General features: G+C 42.3%; 1 protein-coding gene across 1 annotated transcript; it reads right to left on the bottom strand.

The window, feature by feature from the left end:
* Window positions 1-1,281: 1,281 nt before the first annotated feature.
* Window positions 1,282-15,780, bottom strand: ARRDC4 (arrestin domain containing 4). The gene is made up of 8 exons (XM_040257001.1): window positions 15,354-15,780; window positions 10,117-10,183; window positions 9,259-9,406; window positions 7,231-7,333; window positions 6,036-6,292; window positions 5,184-5,346; window positions 4,432-4,586; window positions 1,282-4,054 (listed from the first exon to the last, which is right to left on the bottom strand). Exons 1-8 carry the CDS (start codon window positions 15,643-15,645, stop codon window positions 3,998-4,000), a joined length of 1,242 nt encoding a protein of 413 aa, XP_040112935.1. The 5' UTR covers window positions 15,646-15,780; the 3' UTR covers window positions 1,282-3,997.
* Between the last annotated feature and the right edge of the window lie 1,992 nt (window positions 15,781-17,772).

The following is a 17,772-nucleotide window of genomic DNA, read 5'->3' as shown; positions in this document are numbered from 1 at the left end:
AGAAAGGATTCCAGCTACCAATCAAAAGTACTTCAGAAGCAATTTAGTCAAAGACTGGTATCCTTTCAAGGGACAAAGGTTTTTAGATATAAATGCTGTGACTCATTTAGTATATGCTTAGTAGTACCCAGGTCTGCAAGTCTTAAACTGTGTAATTTAAAGCAATTGCTGTTTGCATAACTTCTATTAAATTGATAGAATCAGGAACTTTTAGAGTGAGCGGCAATCTTACAGAGAATGTAGGCCAAATTTTCAGGTTACACCTCTGGGTTTTAGTATCCCCATTTTTAATCTGAAGGTTATGTCCTAGACTGCAATGACCTGCCTAGTTCTAAATTTTATAACCCACAACTTTACAAAATAAACGACAGAAACTTTAATGGTGATCTTATAAATTTTTCCTCGCTATTTAGTGCATGAGACAAACTTAATTTATGGCTGACTGCAAATGTGGATGCAGAAGAGACTCATTTAACATCATCTCACACATTATAGGGCTTCCCTGGTGGCTCAGACGGTAAAGCGTCTGTCTGCAATGCAGGAGACCTGGGTTCGATCCCTGGGTTGGGAAGATCCCCTGGAGAAGGAAATAGCAACCCACTCCAGTATTCTTGCCTGGAGAATCCCATGGGCGGAGGAGCCTGGTGGGCTACAGTCCACAGGGTCGCAAAGAGTCGGACACGACTGAGCGACTTCACTTTCACACATTATAAACACTTGGAGAGTAAATTATCTGGGTTGATGTTTACCACTTAGCTAAGGTTTGTAATTTTCCAGGACAGCGGGTCAAGGCAGTTTTCTGAGATGACATATTGTTACATATTCCCTGTACAAAATGTATGACTTCTGTCCATTTGAGTATGTATCTGGAGAGAGGAGGCTACTTAGACCTATCTAGCAGGTCTGCCACCAGACCTACTAAATTAATCCTGGAAAGATTCGGGCCAAACAAACATGACAACTCAGGAAACTTTAAGAAGTAGTCACTGTCATTTCAGAATAAATGGAGATAATGCTCTCTCAATGACCAATAGAGCTTAAGCTTTATCTTTCACATCAATTACTCTTCTTCCTGGAATGCTAATAACTGATTACCTTTTGGGGAAACTGAGGCCATCACAGAAACAGGCTCAGAATGCACCAGGGTTGTGTCTGGCCTGATGACAGCACACATCTACAGAAAGATCTTAGTGGTAACGCTCTGTATCATGGTGTTGATTTCCCTTAAATCTGTAACAATCTGAGTTATAGTCTTAACAAAAACAAAACACGACTAGTAACTCACAGCATCAGTGGAATCATTTTATTAACAAAAGGAACCCATGGGGTTCAGACAAGAGTACAAAATACAATTTTTTTTTCCTTGTGGGTTAAATTGTTACATTTTTATAATAAAAATAAAAAGCTTTGATAGTTAACTTATCAAAAACATAACCCCTGCCTATTGAGTTTCTTATTGTGCAAAACAAAAACATCAAAGTTCTGCCCATGGAAGAATTGTGTGAGCCAAAAGATGCACATTCTCAACTTCAAAAAAAATTCTGCATCAAAAAGAAAATTCTAAGGCCACGGTTTCTTTGCAAACGAAACAAGAGGAGAATGAACAAGCAAATAGCAGCTAAATTTTTATTGTCATTCCCAAGTATTCTCTATTCCAATGTAGAATCTTCTACATTCATCAAATAACTTCTTGATTATAAAAAGGTATGCAGTTTCAACCTACTGCTTAAGGTCAGATATACCAATATCAATTCAATAAGGCAAATCATATCTTTTTGCTATTCTTGTTAAGTGCTAGAAAATCAGCTGTTTTACTTTGATGGGTGCACTTTATGATTTCTTTAAAAAAGGTGGCAAGACAATCCAAGTGAAGACCCTAGTAAGCAGCTGCCTTTCTACCTGCAGTCAGATAAACAAACTTGCTCTTCCTCCGTATAATTTTGTTGTTTCTTTCACTGTGTTTTGGTATCATGGAGATGGACAATGTCTTGACAAAACATGTAAACTGTTATTCAGAGGTCAAGAAATAGCTGGAGATGATCTTTTTTTTAAAGTACAAATAAAACTGTTCAGACAACACATAGCTACTTACACACAAAAACAAAGCAAAATAAAAGATCACCAAAAAACCAAAGGAAGGAGTAACGATTCATGACAATTTCAGTACCACAATTACTGGGAGAACAGTTTGCACTGTGATTTTCAACAGGGGCGTACAATGGAAGAACGGCTTAAGATGCTTACGTGATTACAGAGAAGAGAGGTATGCCCAGAAGGATTAAGTGTACATTTACCTAATGGTTGTATAAAAATCCCTGATCAAATGTCCATCTAATTTTTACATACAAAATTTAACCTTAGGACTTTTCTAACTGAGTATACTGATCGAAAGAAAAGCTAATCATTCAGTTGAGTGAAGTACAGTATTTGGCATGGGAAGCACCAGGGTTTCTAGAGCAAACCCTTAGGATGTGGAGAAAACCAAAGTACTGGGCTGGTCCAAAATCTCTATCATGGGGATCCTGACCTCCCTTCCACTCAGCATCCGGAAATACTCTCAGCTCATGAAACCAACAGATTAAAGTAAAAACAAGTGAACGTTTGACTCTGACTAGGAGGTGACAGAGGGACATAAAAACACTGCTCAGACTTTTAGCAGCAACACAATCTTGTTGGTCTGAATATCCTGAGGTTAAAGGATAGTAATATATTGCACCAAAATGATAAAAAAAAAAATCACAGTTTAAATAGAATTACTAAAGAAGTGGAATAACAATGGACAACACAGTGACTGCCATCATACCAGTACACTTATGTCTCTTGAGAGGAATTAACTTTATGACTTAAAAAAAAATGGTATTTCTGCCTTCTTGATTTTACATTAACTTGAAATACCCTTTGGTATACACATACTAACCTTCATCTAATGCTAACCTTACAAGTTTTGCCTTTAGTCCAGTTTCAGCTTTGGGAATAGGAGAGATAAGACTGCTATAGACAAATGAGCAGAAACTCCAGAGAAGACTTCTCAGGCCTGGAGCTTTAAACTGACTCTGATTCTGATAACACCGTTAGAGGTAGGTAAGAAAAGGCCTTTTCCCCCTCACTGTGCAGTTATCAACGCATCCTAAGGATGCAAGCTTTTTTGTTTTTTTAACCCTTTTTAAAATATGCTCCTAGGTAACTAAGACACGAGGAAAATCAAACATGTACCGTGCTAAAGTACTTAAAGGGGGTTAAGAAGTGGCAACTTCAACAAAATGTGTTCTCAAGTTGAATTCACCTTTCCCCTTTCAACTGACAAGCCTTTTAAGGAACTCATTCTTGGTTTCATAATACTGTAGAGCCAATTTATAAACTACTTCTTAGACTATCATTAAAAGAGTGAAAACTGTACTTCATTAGTACCTCCTAAGACCATGAGCTCAGATAAGGATTCTTTTAAGGACCTTCAGTCCTATCGAGTATGGGAGGAAATCATGACGACCCTGACACTGCAGGGTCTCGCTTCGTATTTAGAGTGGGCCCCTTTCCTGCTCATGCACATTCTTGAGCTGCTACATTCTCTAAAATCAAGTCTCCTCCCAATACGTCCACACTGCCTCAAAGCTTAAGATACAGCTGCTCCACTCTGAGAAACCTTCTAAAGACACGCTCACAGTGTTTCCACTCTTCATAGGCACCTTTCTTTCTCCTGGGTTGGCACAGGCACCCCTTCAACGTACTCTATCACTATCTGGACTTTCAGTACATTCTGAGGCTTCTCACATCACATCTTCATCCCACTGTTCAAAGGGAACACAAGACCACATCACAAACTTGCGCAACACTCCTGTTGGCCCACTGGAAAGTTCTCGTTGCATTTTTTAAATTTCTTCCACCTTCGGTCTTGATGTTATGTTCTTAAGCTAATCTTCCCTCCCTATTCCCCAAAATGGCAGGGGGAAAGAACCAACATTCTAACTTGATGATGAACACAGTGATTTCTGAAACATGTTCAAAGAATGAAGGAAACAGGCTGGGTCTCTTCTACATCACTAGGATGTGGGTCAACCTGAAAAAACAAGCAGACCAAGATTACTACTGCAATGTTCTCTAACACAACTGTAGAACCTATTTCTAATTACATGATGACAGTTAAGCCAAGCTGCTCAAAGCTACTATTAAGAAGTCCCAAAGACTTCTAAGTTCTAAGAATACTATTAAGTTCTCTGTATTCCGTGTCCTTAAAGGCAATTCATGATACTCTATAGGCATGCTAGAAAGTACCAAGAAAATATTGGAAAATGTGGTAAATGGACCAGTGATAATTTATCATCATCACCATAGAAAATTGTTGTATGTATCTTTTAATAACTGGGAATCAACAACGGACACAAGATTATTTACAAACAGAACAGCACAAGCCTAGTTTCCTTTTAATGTGTTTACCTCTGAATACAGTGGCGGAGGCTGAAATCGGAATTCCTGGATGCAGGCAAACATAGGACAGCACGACTCTCCCTCACAATTAGGGGGCTGAGGGTAAGGAGGAACGTGTCTAGAGAATTCTTCCTCTGACACCACGTCTGCATAATTTGGTGGTGCTGAAAAAAACCAAAAAACAAACCAAAAAAACAGTTGGATCTAAGAAATCCAGGCAGAAACTAGTTACATTAATGTCTTCTGAATTGATAAAAATAAGAAATTTAGCTTAATTTGAAAATAAATGGTATTCTTCCCTCTAATCAGGAAGCTTTTATGCCCATTACAACAAAAAATGTTCAATAGATTCTGCCTTTATTAAGTACTACACAAAGAGTCGGACACGACTGAGCGACTGAACACTGATTCTATTCTAGTCTCTTGAGTTGCGTACATTACAGTATAGGTAAAAAAAAAAAATCATGAAATGTGGCTACAAAAAATACATAACCACACTCTGATTATTTTTCATTATTTACCTATTATAAACAGCAGTTGGGAGATGTGGATGGATGGTATTTCTGGACGTGCCATTGGGAATTCTGTGTCTTGGCTAGGCCAAACTCTCAAGTCCCTGCCTAGAATACTGTCTGCTGATTTCTAGTAATAAGAAGAGTGAGGACAGCCACAGTGGCAGTAGTGATTATCATCTAAGCACTTCCTATCTCACACACGCTGCTCCTGTGACTTCATCATGAAAGAACCTCAAAACATCTTACCTTCGGGCTGTTCCGGTAGAGTCAGTGTCAACCAGCTCATATCCATAATGAACTGGCTGGCAACGCTGGAGTTTCTGCTGCCAAAACCATTGTATGGAACTGTGCCAATCACTAAGGGCAGCTCAAGCATCAACTTTTTAGCACCAGGAATGTGAATGTACACCTAATATGCCAAAAACCAAAACCACAACAAGAGAGAGAGAGGCACAAATGTAAGTTAAACCTCATAGTCAGTAACCCAATTATTTTTTCATAAAAAAAGCTTCTTTTGTCTGCTACTATTCCCAACACAATCGCAAACTGTCCTGACAGAATAAAATGAGCAAACCGAATGAAGAGCCCACAAAATACAGAGAACGCTCTGTGCTGGAGAACTGTCCTGAACACGCTTCACTGTCAGTGACCACGGCTCACACAAAACCACAGGAAGTTAAGGATGCATCTTCACTGGAGCGAGCAGCCCTGATGGCACCTTCGTTCTTCCAGCTTAATTAAACCCCTCAGGGGGCTAGTTTTTGATGAAAAAAACAGGCCGACCCTCTATTTCACAATCTGTTGTGACACGGACATAAAAGGACATCCCTCGGCGGCACAGCACCGGGCCTGGCTCCCAGCCCCGCGCCTTACGCCCCAGGCTGCGCACTCACGGCTAAGGAGTAGGGCCGCATCTTACGCCCCAGGCTGTGCACTCACGGCTAAGGAGTAGGGCACGCCCCGCGTCTTACGCCCTGGGTCCGAACTCAAGGCTAAGGAGTAGGGCACGCCCCGCGTCTTATGCCCCGGGTCTGCACTCAAGGCTAAGGAATAGGGCAGGGCACGCCCCGCGTCTTACGCCCCGGGCTCCGCACTCACGGCTAAGGAGTAGTGCACGCGGATAATGCAGCAGTCCAGGATGGACGGCGTCACGGGTGGGATCTTGAGGGTCTTCCCGTTCCAAGTGTCGGTGCTCCCGGAGGCGATGTGGTTCCCGCGCACGTTGGCCACCATGAGCCGTACGGTCTTCATCTTCCCGCTGGCCAGGTAAGTCTGAGTCTGGAAAATGGCAGCTTTGGGAACAACCAGACGAGAGGAACAATTCTCTATTTCTGCATAGATCGGAATAGCTTCTCCTAAAAAGAAAACAGAAACACCTTCAGAGACTTGGAAGTTCTCACCACAGTGGAACAGAGCCGTCCCTGACGGAAACTGAAATGTAGCAACGTGACCAAGAAATTGAGAACCCTCATGGAAAAATTTACCCTGCAAATCTGAGTCAGAGAAAAGAAACTTCACTGCAGCTTGTGCAGATCATGTTTTCTAATTATTCCAAGATTCACTTTTCTAATGTAGCAATATTAGGCTACCAGTTCTAAAGATCCATAAATGACCATGATCTATAAAAATTGAGAGACGATATACAAATAAATGATTTAGTACTATCAAGTACCAAACTCATCAATGCTTAACAAAACCTGCCCAAAAAAAGAACAAAGTTTGCACTTTAGGAACGGATGTTAAGCAATGGATGGTGTAAACAAATTTCACATCCACATTACACACCCACTGTCGTAGTATCCCATACCACCCCTGTCTCCAAACAGCCAGAACCCTGGAGCAGGGCCAAATCCACTGGATGGAAATGGGCCTTTCACAGATGGTTGTTCTGGTATTAGTCTGTGTTAAAGAGTGTCAACGTCCTACATTTTAGCCCTGTGTGTACAATTCCCAGCATGGAGTCAGAATGTCTAACAGTATTTTCATACAGCAACAGCTCTCTTCCAAGCAACACTGCTTGGAACAGTCTTCTGCAACATTAAAATAAATTCTGGCATCTTCTTATTTTGTTGTCAGTTATGAATGTACCAGGACTGAAGTCAGAAATATTAGGATTGTTGGTATCTACTCATCTATTTACAAATATTTAAATATCAATGACTTATACTAGAATCATATTACTCATGTTTTAAAATAGTATATACTTCATTAATCACAAAACATATTATTGAAAATTACTTTCAATTAGCTAATCAATGAATCTTGCATTTGGAATTTTAGACAGTTTGCTTACCATTGCAGTATCCCTTTCTTTCAATTTTGGCACTCAGCGAGACTGGACCAGAAGTGAAAAACCAACAGCCAACCATTTTCTCTTGAGTTTTCAATACAGGGGTCTTTAAAAGTTCAAATAATAGAATTACTTACATTGATCTAGAAAATTCATACAAGTTATATCATTTTTTAAAATAAAATAGTTGTAAAGAAATGTCTTCCAAAAAAACAAATCAACCTTTTTTCATCTTCCTGTGACATTTTATGTAACATACTGAAAGAAAGCATTAAAAATCATTCCCTTTTCAGGAAAACTAAGTGAATTTTCAGATTCAAATTAGGGTGACAGCATGCTATTTTATTCTGTATTTTCATTATGGTTCTGGGAAATGATACATCATCCTTTAAAAAAGCAATCAGAACCTAACTGTAGCAGTCCCTATTAACACGACAGAACTACCTTTTCTAAAAAAAGACTTTAGGTGTAGATCAGGAGAAGGAGAAACGGCATTCAAATCAATAATCAGAATGTTCTATTTGTCCTGGCGTTTAAAATGTTGAATAAGCAAACAGCCTTTTGTCCTTACTTCAAATGAATTATTAGGCAGAAATTTCAAGGGTACTTAGAATAATTTGGGGCTTTTGTGTTATGGCAGTACAACAACACACCAATGTAACGGATCTAAAGGATTATTGAACTCAGCACCCAACTTTCTATTCTACATCAGCAAAAACAAAAAACAAAAAACACAAGGTTTAAAATACTCAGTTTACAAGAATACAAGAAGCACAAGCCAAAATTCACTGTAAAATCCAAAGTTGCAATATATAGCTTTTTAATTGTTGAAAGATAGTAAAGGATAATTAGCATCTCTTTTTGCAAAAAAAAAAAAAAAAAATTAAATTATTTGCCACAATGGCCCCACAAATAAATTGGAATTAGTTAACCACCCAATTCTAAGTAGTTTTTAAAACCACAAGGCAGTCATTAGCATCATCAATTTTCAAAATAGGTGCTGAACAGGTGATAAGTCACAGCTATAAGCTGGGTCAGGCTATTGCATGATTTTGGCCGCAAGGGATCATGCAGCTAGGGCTTATCTGTTACATTTTCATAATAATTTCATAACAGTAAATTCTATTTTATTTTTGTGTGAAAATAAGAGTTAAACAACTTTTAACTCCTGTTTTTTTTTCCCTGATCTTTAAAAACACTGGCTAGAAAGAAGAAACCTCCAGTACTAAAAATACATCTTTGCAACATCAGTATCATGATGGAAAGTTTACATTATTAAGTAAAAAAAAATCATTCATTCATATTTAAATGATGAACCATTAGGTCCTTACTAGCTATCATGAAAGTATAAGGTATAATTTTATATTATTTTGATAATATGGGTTTAGATAAAAGAATCTACCTCATTAGCTCCCATCTTGCCTATTCTGTTGTTACTTACAGCCTGATCTTTCTTATCAGCCTACAGTATTTCTGGTGATTATTAGAAGTTCAATGCTTTAATGCAGCCAAATCTGTCATAAGGAAATGAGAAGTGAAAGGAAGTCCAGAGCAGCTGCACATACTCACTTAGCATTAGAAAATGACATGCAAAATGCACGGAGACACAGTATAATGGCCTGAGCGTCAATAACAGGCTGAGCGTGATTAGTACTCTTCTGTAATTACTGTTCCTCACCCTGCTATTAGGGAAGAGTTTAGAATACCACAGCCCTGTGACTGTGGCTGCTCTGGAAAAGTAACTACTCTGTGTGTGCGCATTATTATTATTAAGCCTTATTAATGCATTTCGAGCCCATGTAACTTCTTGGCAAAAGAAGCCCTGAATAACAGGGACACAATCAAGAGTATTACCGTACACAATTTGTAATTTGCCCGACTAGAATCATATATTTATAGTGAATGCATATGGGTTATAAGATTACATCAAAAAGTGACAGGACAGGCAGCCACTAGACTTGCTAAATGCAGGGATGATGGCTGAAAGCAAAGAGGACGAGGGGCAGGGGAAGGGAGGGTGGAAGAACGTACTAGCAATGCTGGTGTGTTGACATCGATGTGACTGACCACCTGGAGTTCCCGCTTAACGCTCTGATCAGGTGCCTGGGGTCGTTCCAAAACTGCTCTCACACAGTATTGAATGCTTCCATATTTCCCAGTGAAGGAGGTTACCAGAGGTCTGCAAGAAACCGAAGACGTGATTTTTAAAATTTCTTTTTCAGTTCAAAACAGGGAAAAACTCTTAAAAGTGTTGTGGTGGTTTAGTCGCTCAGTTGTGACTCTTTGTGATCCCATGGACTGTAACCTGCCAGGCTCCTCCGTCCATGGGATTTTCTGGAGTGGGTTGCCATTTCCTTCCCCAGAAGATCTTTCCCACCCAGGGATCAAACCTGCATTTTCTGCTTGGCAGGCAGATTCTTTACCACTGATCCATGTAGCTGCTGCTGCTAAGTCACTTCAGTGGTGTCCGACTCTGTGAGACCCATAGACAGCAGCCCACCAGGCTCCCCTGTCCCTGGGATTCTCCAGGCAAGAACACTGGAGTGGGTTGCCATTTCCTTCTCCAATGCATGAAAGTGAAAAGTGAAAAGTGAAGTCGCTCAGTTGTGTCTGACTCTTAGCGGCCCATGGACTGCAGCCTACCAGGCTCCTCTGTCCATGGGATTTTCCAGGCAAGAGTACTGGGTTGCCATTGCCTTCTCCAATCCATGGGGGAAACCCCTTAAATTAAGTGTCAGTTAAAGAAAAGAAAGGTGACAGGGGTGGGATCTATCAGGGGTTAGTTAGGATAAATATTTACACCTGAATGTTAGAAGGTACTCAGTAACCATACAATGTACAGACACGTTCAGGGAAAGAAAACCCCCAAAGCTTCACAGTTTCACTTACTCAGATGGAAGTTGAAAACTAAATGGAAATTCATGTTTTCCAGGCTGTAGTAAGAGGATGCCTTCCCCTAAAAAAGACAATATATTTTTATTTAAGTTTCATATTAGATCAAGAATTTTCAGTGTAAATCATAATTTTTTTTAAAGGGAGGTTCTCCTGGCTGTACCACTGAATATACTTCAAAAAGTACATTAACCCGAGATTTAGAGAATTATTGATAAATTTTGAATCAACTTTTACCAAGCTCAATCAATTTCAAATTACACATATATGTATATAAACATATATGCTATCTGCAAATAGACCAATTACATAATTGCCATCAAGTACCAGAGCTCCCACATACATATGTATGTATACACAACCATACATACCTATATACACATAAACATTTATTTTCCCCACTTGTATACTAGCATGAGTATAATATGTTAGTATACTATTATACTGACCTGAGATACAAATACTACATAGGACCCAAAACTAATTTAGAAAAAAAAAACAAACAGATCTATTTATTTTAGGCATATCACAAAAATCAGACTATATACTCTTTGGGCAGAGCTGGAAAAGGAGGTGAAAAATTTCCTTGGTGTGCTATGCATATTGGGTATAATACTTAACAGCCAATTCAACAGGACCAGTTATTAGGCAGGAATCACTACTGATCAATAGAGAATGTTGTTTTGCTTGGGACAGAGAAGTGTGGATGGCCAGGCATGGCCACAGCTCCTTCCTCCTGCTCTGGGGTCAGCTTACCCCTGACCATGAGAAAGCTGGGAGGCAGACTATGGATGGCCTGAGCAAGGTCAGAGGCACCGCTGGAGTGCCGACTGAGTGCCCAGCTTCAAAGAAAATGCCAGGGACATCAGTGCTGGTTGGGTGGCTCCCCAGGGAGACCTATAAACGTTCCCTTCAATCTGTGTGCACAGATCCAGGTACAGAACTAAATCCCCCAAGGGTGGGGGTGACTTGAGATGAAAAAAGTGCAGCACAGATTGAGCACTTTCTCTCTGAGATCTGCTTGGTCAGTTGATACTAAAATGGAGATTTCTATTGTAATCATTCATTAAAAAAAAATTTAAAGGTGAGAAATCACTAGTGAAATGGTTAAACAGTTAATAGGTCTTAGAACGTAATAGTCTAAGCCCTTCATCAATTCAGTTAGTATTTCAACCCTATACTTTTGAAAGTTATAAGTGTTAGTCACTCGGTCATATCTGACTCTTTGCCACCCTATGGACTGTGGCCTGCCAGGCTCTTCTGTTCATGGGATTCTCAGGCAGGAATTCTGGAGTGGATAGCGGTCCCCTTCTCCAGAGGAGCTTTCAGACCCAGGGATCAAGCCTGGGACTCCTGCAATGAAGGCAGATTCTTTACCATCTGAGCCACCAGGGAGACCCTTCTCACTTTCAACCTTGTACTTTTAGGAAAAGGGAATGCATCACTGGCTCATTAACTCTCCTAAATGTATCTCCGATTTTCAATGTGTGATATATTAGGTGAAAAAAAATCATAACAGCGTTTGCCACTTACAGTCACTCAGAAATATTCAACAGGTGGTTAACTTGGAGGCAAAGTGATAAGTCATAGGGACATGTTAAATGTTAATAACATGTTAAATAATAGTGACAGAGTGAGTCCCAGGGCTCAAGTGTGTCCAGGGCCACTAAACAAGCCCCAGCACCAGAAGGCGGGAAAGCCTGTCTACTCTGTAACTATCAAGTATGAGGCTCAAGGAATCCTGATACTCCTGAGACCTGGGCTAAAGTTCCAAATTGTAATCATCAGATAGCTCAACACAATAAAGTACTTAAAATGTTTAAAGATGTGGATTTCATTACGTCCAAAATTTATAGTGATTGTCAGCTACAAAGCTGATACAAAGCTAAGTAACTTCAATCTCCAAATAGACCTTGGGAGGAAAGATGGCTGCAGACACTTGTATGCAAGTAATGACCCTAGGCTGGACAGCAAGGAGATCCAATCAGTCTATTCTAAAGATCAGTTCTGGGTGTTCATTGGAAGGACTGATGTTGAAGCTGAAACTCCAATACTTTGGCCACCTCATGTGAAGAGTTGACTCATTGGAAAAGACCCTGATGCTGGGAAGGATTAGGGGCAGGAGGAGAAGGGGACGGCAGAGGATGAGATAGCTGGATGGCATCACTCGATGGACATGAGTTTGAATAAACTCCAGGAGTTGGTAATGGACAGGGAGGCCTTGTGTGCTGCGATTCATGGGGTCACAAAGAGTTGGACACAACTGAGTGACTCAACTGAACTGAATGACCCTAGGATGCCCAGTCTATTGTTGGGGGGTGGGTTGGGGTGGGGGGTGGGGGGCGGTGAACCATCTCTGCAGTTGATGTAAGGGGTTGGCATGGAGACAAGGGTTAGGTGAAGGGAAGGGCATGGCAGGCAAGCGTGAAGAACAGAGTTGTGCAGGACATTGGAAGAGAATAAGAGAGATGAAGTTCTCTCTTCAGAAAAAAAACAAATAGGAACCAGAACATTTAAAATGACTTTGATGTACACCCGTGGAGGATTCATGTCAATGTATGGCAAAACCAATACAATATTGTAAAATAATTAGCCTCCAGTTAAAATAAATAAATTTATATTAAAAAAATAAAATGACTTTGAATTACCTCAAAACATAAAGAGGGAAAAAAAAAAAAAAACTGTTCAGAGAGTTGGGTAGCTCAGCTGGTAAAGAATCTGCCTGCAATGCAGGAGACCCTGGTTCGATACCTGGGTCGGGAAGTTCCACTGGAGAAGGGATAGGCTACCCACTCCAGTATTCTGGGGCTTCCCTGGTGCCTCAGACAGTAAACAATCTGCCTGCAATGCGGGAGACCTGGGTTCAATCCCTGGGTTGGGAAGATTCCCCTGGAGGAGGGCATGGCAACCCATTTTAGTATTCTTTCCTGGAGAATCTCCAAAGGACAGAGGAGCCAGGCAGGACACACCCCATGTCTCCATGGGGTCACAAAGAGTTGGACATGACTGCGTGACTAAGCACATATAGCGCAGCACTGGGATCAAATCTTGGCTTGCGTTCTTCCTCTTTATTAACTTTTAATTAAGAAGGTCCATAAACTGAATCATGTGTCCATTTCTGCTCTCAAGGTTTATTACCTTTGCCTTATGCAATGAGACCTACAATGTCACAAGATGCTTCATTCACTCATGGTTCCTCAGCCCAAGCACAGAATTCAGGGCACTGGTGAGTCCTAAGCTACCAGACCAACACAGCGGCAGAGCCTGCAGCTCAAAGGTTGAGGAATGTACACAAGGTCATCCTTCTGGTGCGCCGCCAACATGTGAAACCAACTCTCTGATGTGTCTTGTTTTTCTACCATTACTGATAAAAATATGAAGAAAATCAACCACCAAAACAGCAAGTAGTTAGATTAACAAGGCTAACAAATTATCCAGTAGATTTTTTGAAAACACATCCCATCACCTAGATTTCAAAAAATCTCTTCAGGTGACTGGAATTCAGCTAGATTTTGAAATTAAACAAACCTAAGATCTACAGTTATATAATGTTGCTAACTTTTCCCAGACTATAGATATTAGGAGGTCCCCCCCTCATTAAGTCAACTAAAATAGACTTATGATTTTACTTTTCGTCAGTGTTTGTTACTGTATGTTCTAAAACAAGCTAAGATTTTTCAGGTTGTCTAGAATGAGCCATTCTATTTCATCAGAATAACAAAAAATCTGACTTGTGAATCAGAACACTATTTGATAGTCTGTATTTCACCAAAGCGTTTTTCCCACTGCAAATCCCAGGTCTAACTTCTATTACTCTTATATCTATTTACTCAGTAGTTATGGGCACAGACATACAGGCAGTTCAAAGCCGTGGACAAAAACTCAGTAGATATGGACACAGAGTCTGAAAACCTGGACAAATCTCAGTTACTTCCCTCTTCCATTGCCCTTGACTCCAGTCAGCCATTTTGAAAATCTGTGTTGTCTGTTACCTTTGGGGAAGGCCTGTGTGGGCTGATTCTGGAAACCATACTGATGAAAGGGCATAAAGTAAGAAAGAACTGTCACCTAATATACTGCATTTATTAATCCCAGAGAGGGCTTTGGTTCACATGTGCTTTCCTCACTGAAGTTTTTGGAATTAGTTGATGCTCACATACCTTAAAGATTTAACTGTGAACTACTGTTCCATAGCAGGACAAGGCAAAACTGCGTTTACTATTGATTTTTGTATAATACATAGCAAAGGGTAAACATTGATACACTGCATTTTACTCTTCAAAGGCGGAGAGTCTACATCACTGTTTCATTTTACAGATAAATGCTGAAGCTGATGAGGCAAAAAGGTAAAACAGTTTAAAGGAGCTCCTCAACTAAAAGAAGACTAAGACTCACTGTCCCTGGTATTTTAAGGGAATCTATTTTTGCACCAACATTAAGAGAATACATGCTTTGAATTTTCACAGGGGTACTTCTGGAAAATCCTACACTATTAACGACTTCAGAAGCAGGGTCATCATTCCTCCACAAACTCTTTCAGTGGCCAGATCCCATTGGAACTCAAGGTTTAGGGGGGGTGTAAGGAAGGAAGGAAGAAGATGCAAAGAGAACAAAAAGAAGCGAAGCATAAAGACAAAGGTAGAACTCTTAAACCCGCTCCCCAAAAGGGGGGAATCCCAGGATGATGGATCAAGTCAAAAAGCACTTCCTTTGAACTCCTAATGCTCAGGGAACGACTTCCCTCCTAAGATTTGAGCTTTTTGCTAACTCATCATGAAGCAAGAAGGATGCGAGTTGGGGGTTGATGGCGGGGCAGGGAGGAATGCTGATGAAGGGAAGACCCGTAAAACACCGGGCACATCAGGACAGACTGGTTCTGCCCTCCATTCCTTAGGCCACAAGGAACAGGACCTAGAGCCCCAGATCCTGGTTCCCATGGCAACGGCTCACTCCCACAGCCTGCCTAGACGGTCCTGGGACCCCCGATGCAGCTCCCAGCGAGGCAGGAGCGGGGCGCCAGGTGGAGAGGAGAACCTTTTCTCCGGGGTTGTGAGGCGGAGGTGCGCAGGCATTGTTGCTCGCCCGTCACAGCCCCCAAAGGGATGCTGGGCCACCCCGCGAGCGGACCCCACCCCCGGAAACCTTCTCCCCGGACCCCTGGCCGGCGGGCGTCCCCCGGAGCGCTCCTTCCCCGTCCCCCCCGGCCCCTCTCCCAGGCCGGGGTCGGCGCTCACCGGCCGGGGGCTCGCGCAGGCTGAGGCGCACGTTGAGGTACTCCACCTCCGAGGCGGCCGCCGGGGCAGCGGCACCGGTGCTCGGGCCCCAGGAGGCGGTGGCGCGGCCCTGGGCCTCCAGGCGCAGCGCGCGCAGGGCCACCGGCTCGGCCGCCTCCAGCAGCACGTGTCCAGCCACGGTCTCGCCGCTCGAGTAGCAGCCCTTGCGCTCGTCCTCGAACACCAGACCCAAGCTCTTCACGCGGCCCTCGGAGCCCGCCGCCGCTGCCGCGGACCCTGCCTCGCCGCCCATCCTACCGGGCGACGCGGCCGCGCCGAGGCGGTCGGCAGCGACCCGGAGCCGAGGTCGCGAGCCGAGCGGCGCCGCTGTCACGGGCGCCAGGCGCACGCCGAGGGCCCCCGCGCCCGCCGTGCGCTGCCCAGTGGAGCCCCGGCGCGCCGTAGGGCCTGTCGCTTTAACAAACCCAGCTGGCGAAGGCGAGGGGCCGGGACACCCCACCTCCGGCGCACGCCCATAGGCCGGCTGGGAGCCCCGCGACGTGCCGATTGGTTGTAAAGGATTACTGAGTCATATCATTGGCGCCCCTGAGCACGGGGCTGAAGCAGGACGGCAGTGCGTGATCAACGAGTGGTGACCAATCAGGGTACGCGAGGGTGCACGTGCACAGGCCGATTATTGGCTGGGGCAAGGCACGGTCCTGGGGTCCTGACCAATAGAGAGGCGTTGCGCCCATGTGGACAGCTAGTGGGAAACAATATTTGTTAGGGAGGGGGCGGAAACAGGAATCTCCGGCTTGCGGCGTGTCAGCCGTTCCCATGGTTACAGGTGGAGGCGGGGTTTCTAGTAGCTTGGGCTTAAGGGGATTCACACTGGAACGTGAGGTGGTGCCTGTAAAGGGTTTGTGGTTCTGATTACATCTGTATTAAGAGGATATACGTGTCCTGGAGAAACGAACTTAACAGTATATCCTTGTGAGATTTGGGGGCCGGCCGCCTCGGAATTTAGGTTTCCGAGCCCCAGCCACTCCCGCGTTTCAAAATTGCCCGCCTAAGATAGAGCTGCAGACAGGGAGACTGAAGGCTGGGGTTCTCAACCTGAAAGGACCCTAAGGAGTTCAGTTGCCCATCTCCTTTCAGCCTCTTTAGACTGACAATGGTAGGAAAGGAATGGTCGTTCTTCCAGCTCTGAATAAGGTCATCAACCAGGCTGTTTCTAAACAACGTCTGCCACCCAAGTTTCTGCCCCACCCTAAAGGAGTTCCTGACCTCCGTGTCGTAATTCATGAAAATTTCCAGTTGCCTTGATGACTTGTTCTTGTCCGCAGCTCCTCTCACCTCTCCTTAGTTTCGTTTTCTTCTTTAATCTTTCATTCCTTCCCGATTCTGATTTTATTATTATTATTGTTATCTAACGGCTCTGCCACTATCAGGCCATCATTTTCTAACCCTTATAAATTCTTCCCTTATTAAAAAAAATAGCAACGTTGTGAGGATCACGGAATGAGCAATCATATACTGAGATTTAAAAATCTTCCCTGATACCGATGTTTCTTTTGTTTTTTAAAATAATCCCAAACTAAAGGTTGATTTTCCGCTCTAAATATAGCGTGTTAACGTGAAACTTTAATAAGGTTTTACAAGGTTTACAACTTTTATCTCTTCCTAAAGAACATGGAAAAGGTCCCAAATCCATCTCTGCATAAATTCCTGAAGTACCTGCTCTTCTCTTTTTTTCCAGTTTATCTGGATTTGCCCCCAGCATGCTCACTCCACCACTTTTCTTTTTATCCTAACCTAACCTTGTATACGGAGGCTTCCCTGGTACCTCAGCTGGTAAAGAATCCACCTGTCATGAAGAAGACCCCAATTCCATCCCAGTGTGTTAGGCTAACACAATCATTAGTATGGTTGATTTTAGGGTTTTAAGTGTATTATTTTATTATTTTCTTAGTTTGTGCCTGTGGTGGGTGTTTCTCTATTACACCTTTCTGGTCTTTTCAGATATTCCTATATCTTTTAGTAATCTATTTAAATGTATCCACTGATTTTGAACTATATCTCTTTGTAGTGTTCTTGGTTTTGCTTTTTTTTAGGAGTCACCCTTTGATGCCATAGTTGGCGTGTATGTTACATCCACATGTATTGACAACTCCATCAGACAGTGTTTACATTTTTGCTTCAGGTAATAACATGTATTTTAAAGAATCTAAGAAAAAAAATTGTCTATTATCATATCTGTTACTCTTTCTTTATTCGGAAGTTCCAAGTTCCTGCAGGGAATAGTTCAGGTTGATGGATTCCTTCTAGTATTTTAGAGAAGGCCTGCTGCAATGAGTTCCCTTAGTTTGTCTGAGAAAGTTTTATTTTGACATCATTACTGAAGGATATGTGTGTGAAATATGGACTTCTGGGCTGGCAA

Source organism: Oryx dammah, unplaced genomic scaffold (genome assembly GCF_014754425.2).
Source record: "Oryx dammah isolate SB20612 unplaced genomic scaffold, SCBI_Odam_1.1 HiC_scaffold_16, whole genome shotgun sequence".
NCBI classification, from domain to species: Eukaryota; Metazoa; Chordata; class Mammalia; order Artiodactyla; family Bovidae; genus Oryx; species Oryx dammah.
The sequence above is the reverse complement of the archived record's forward strand: the minus strand, read 5'-3'. Positions and strand labels throughout refer to the sequence as shown.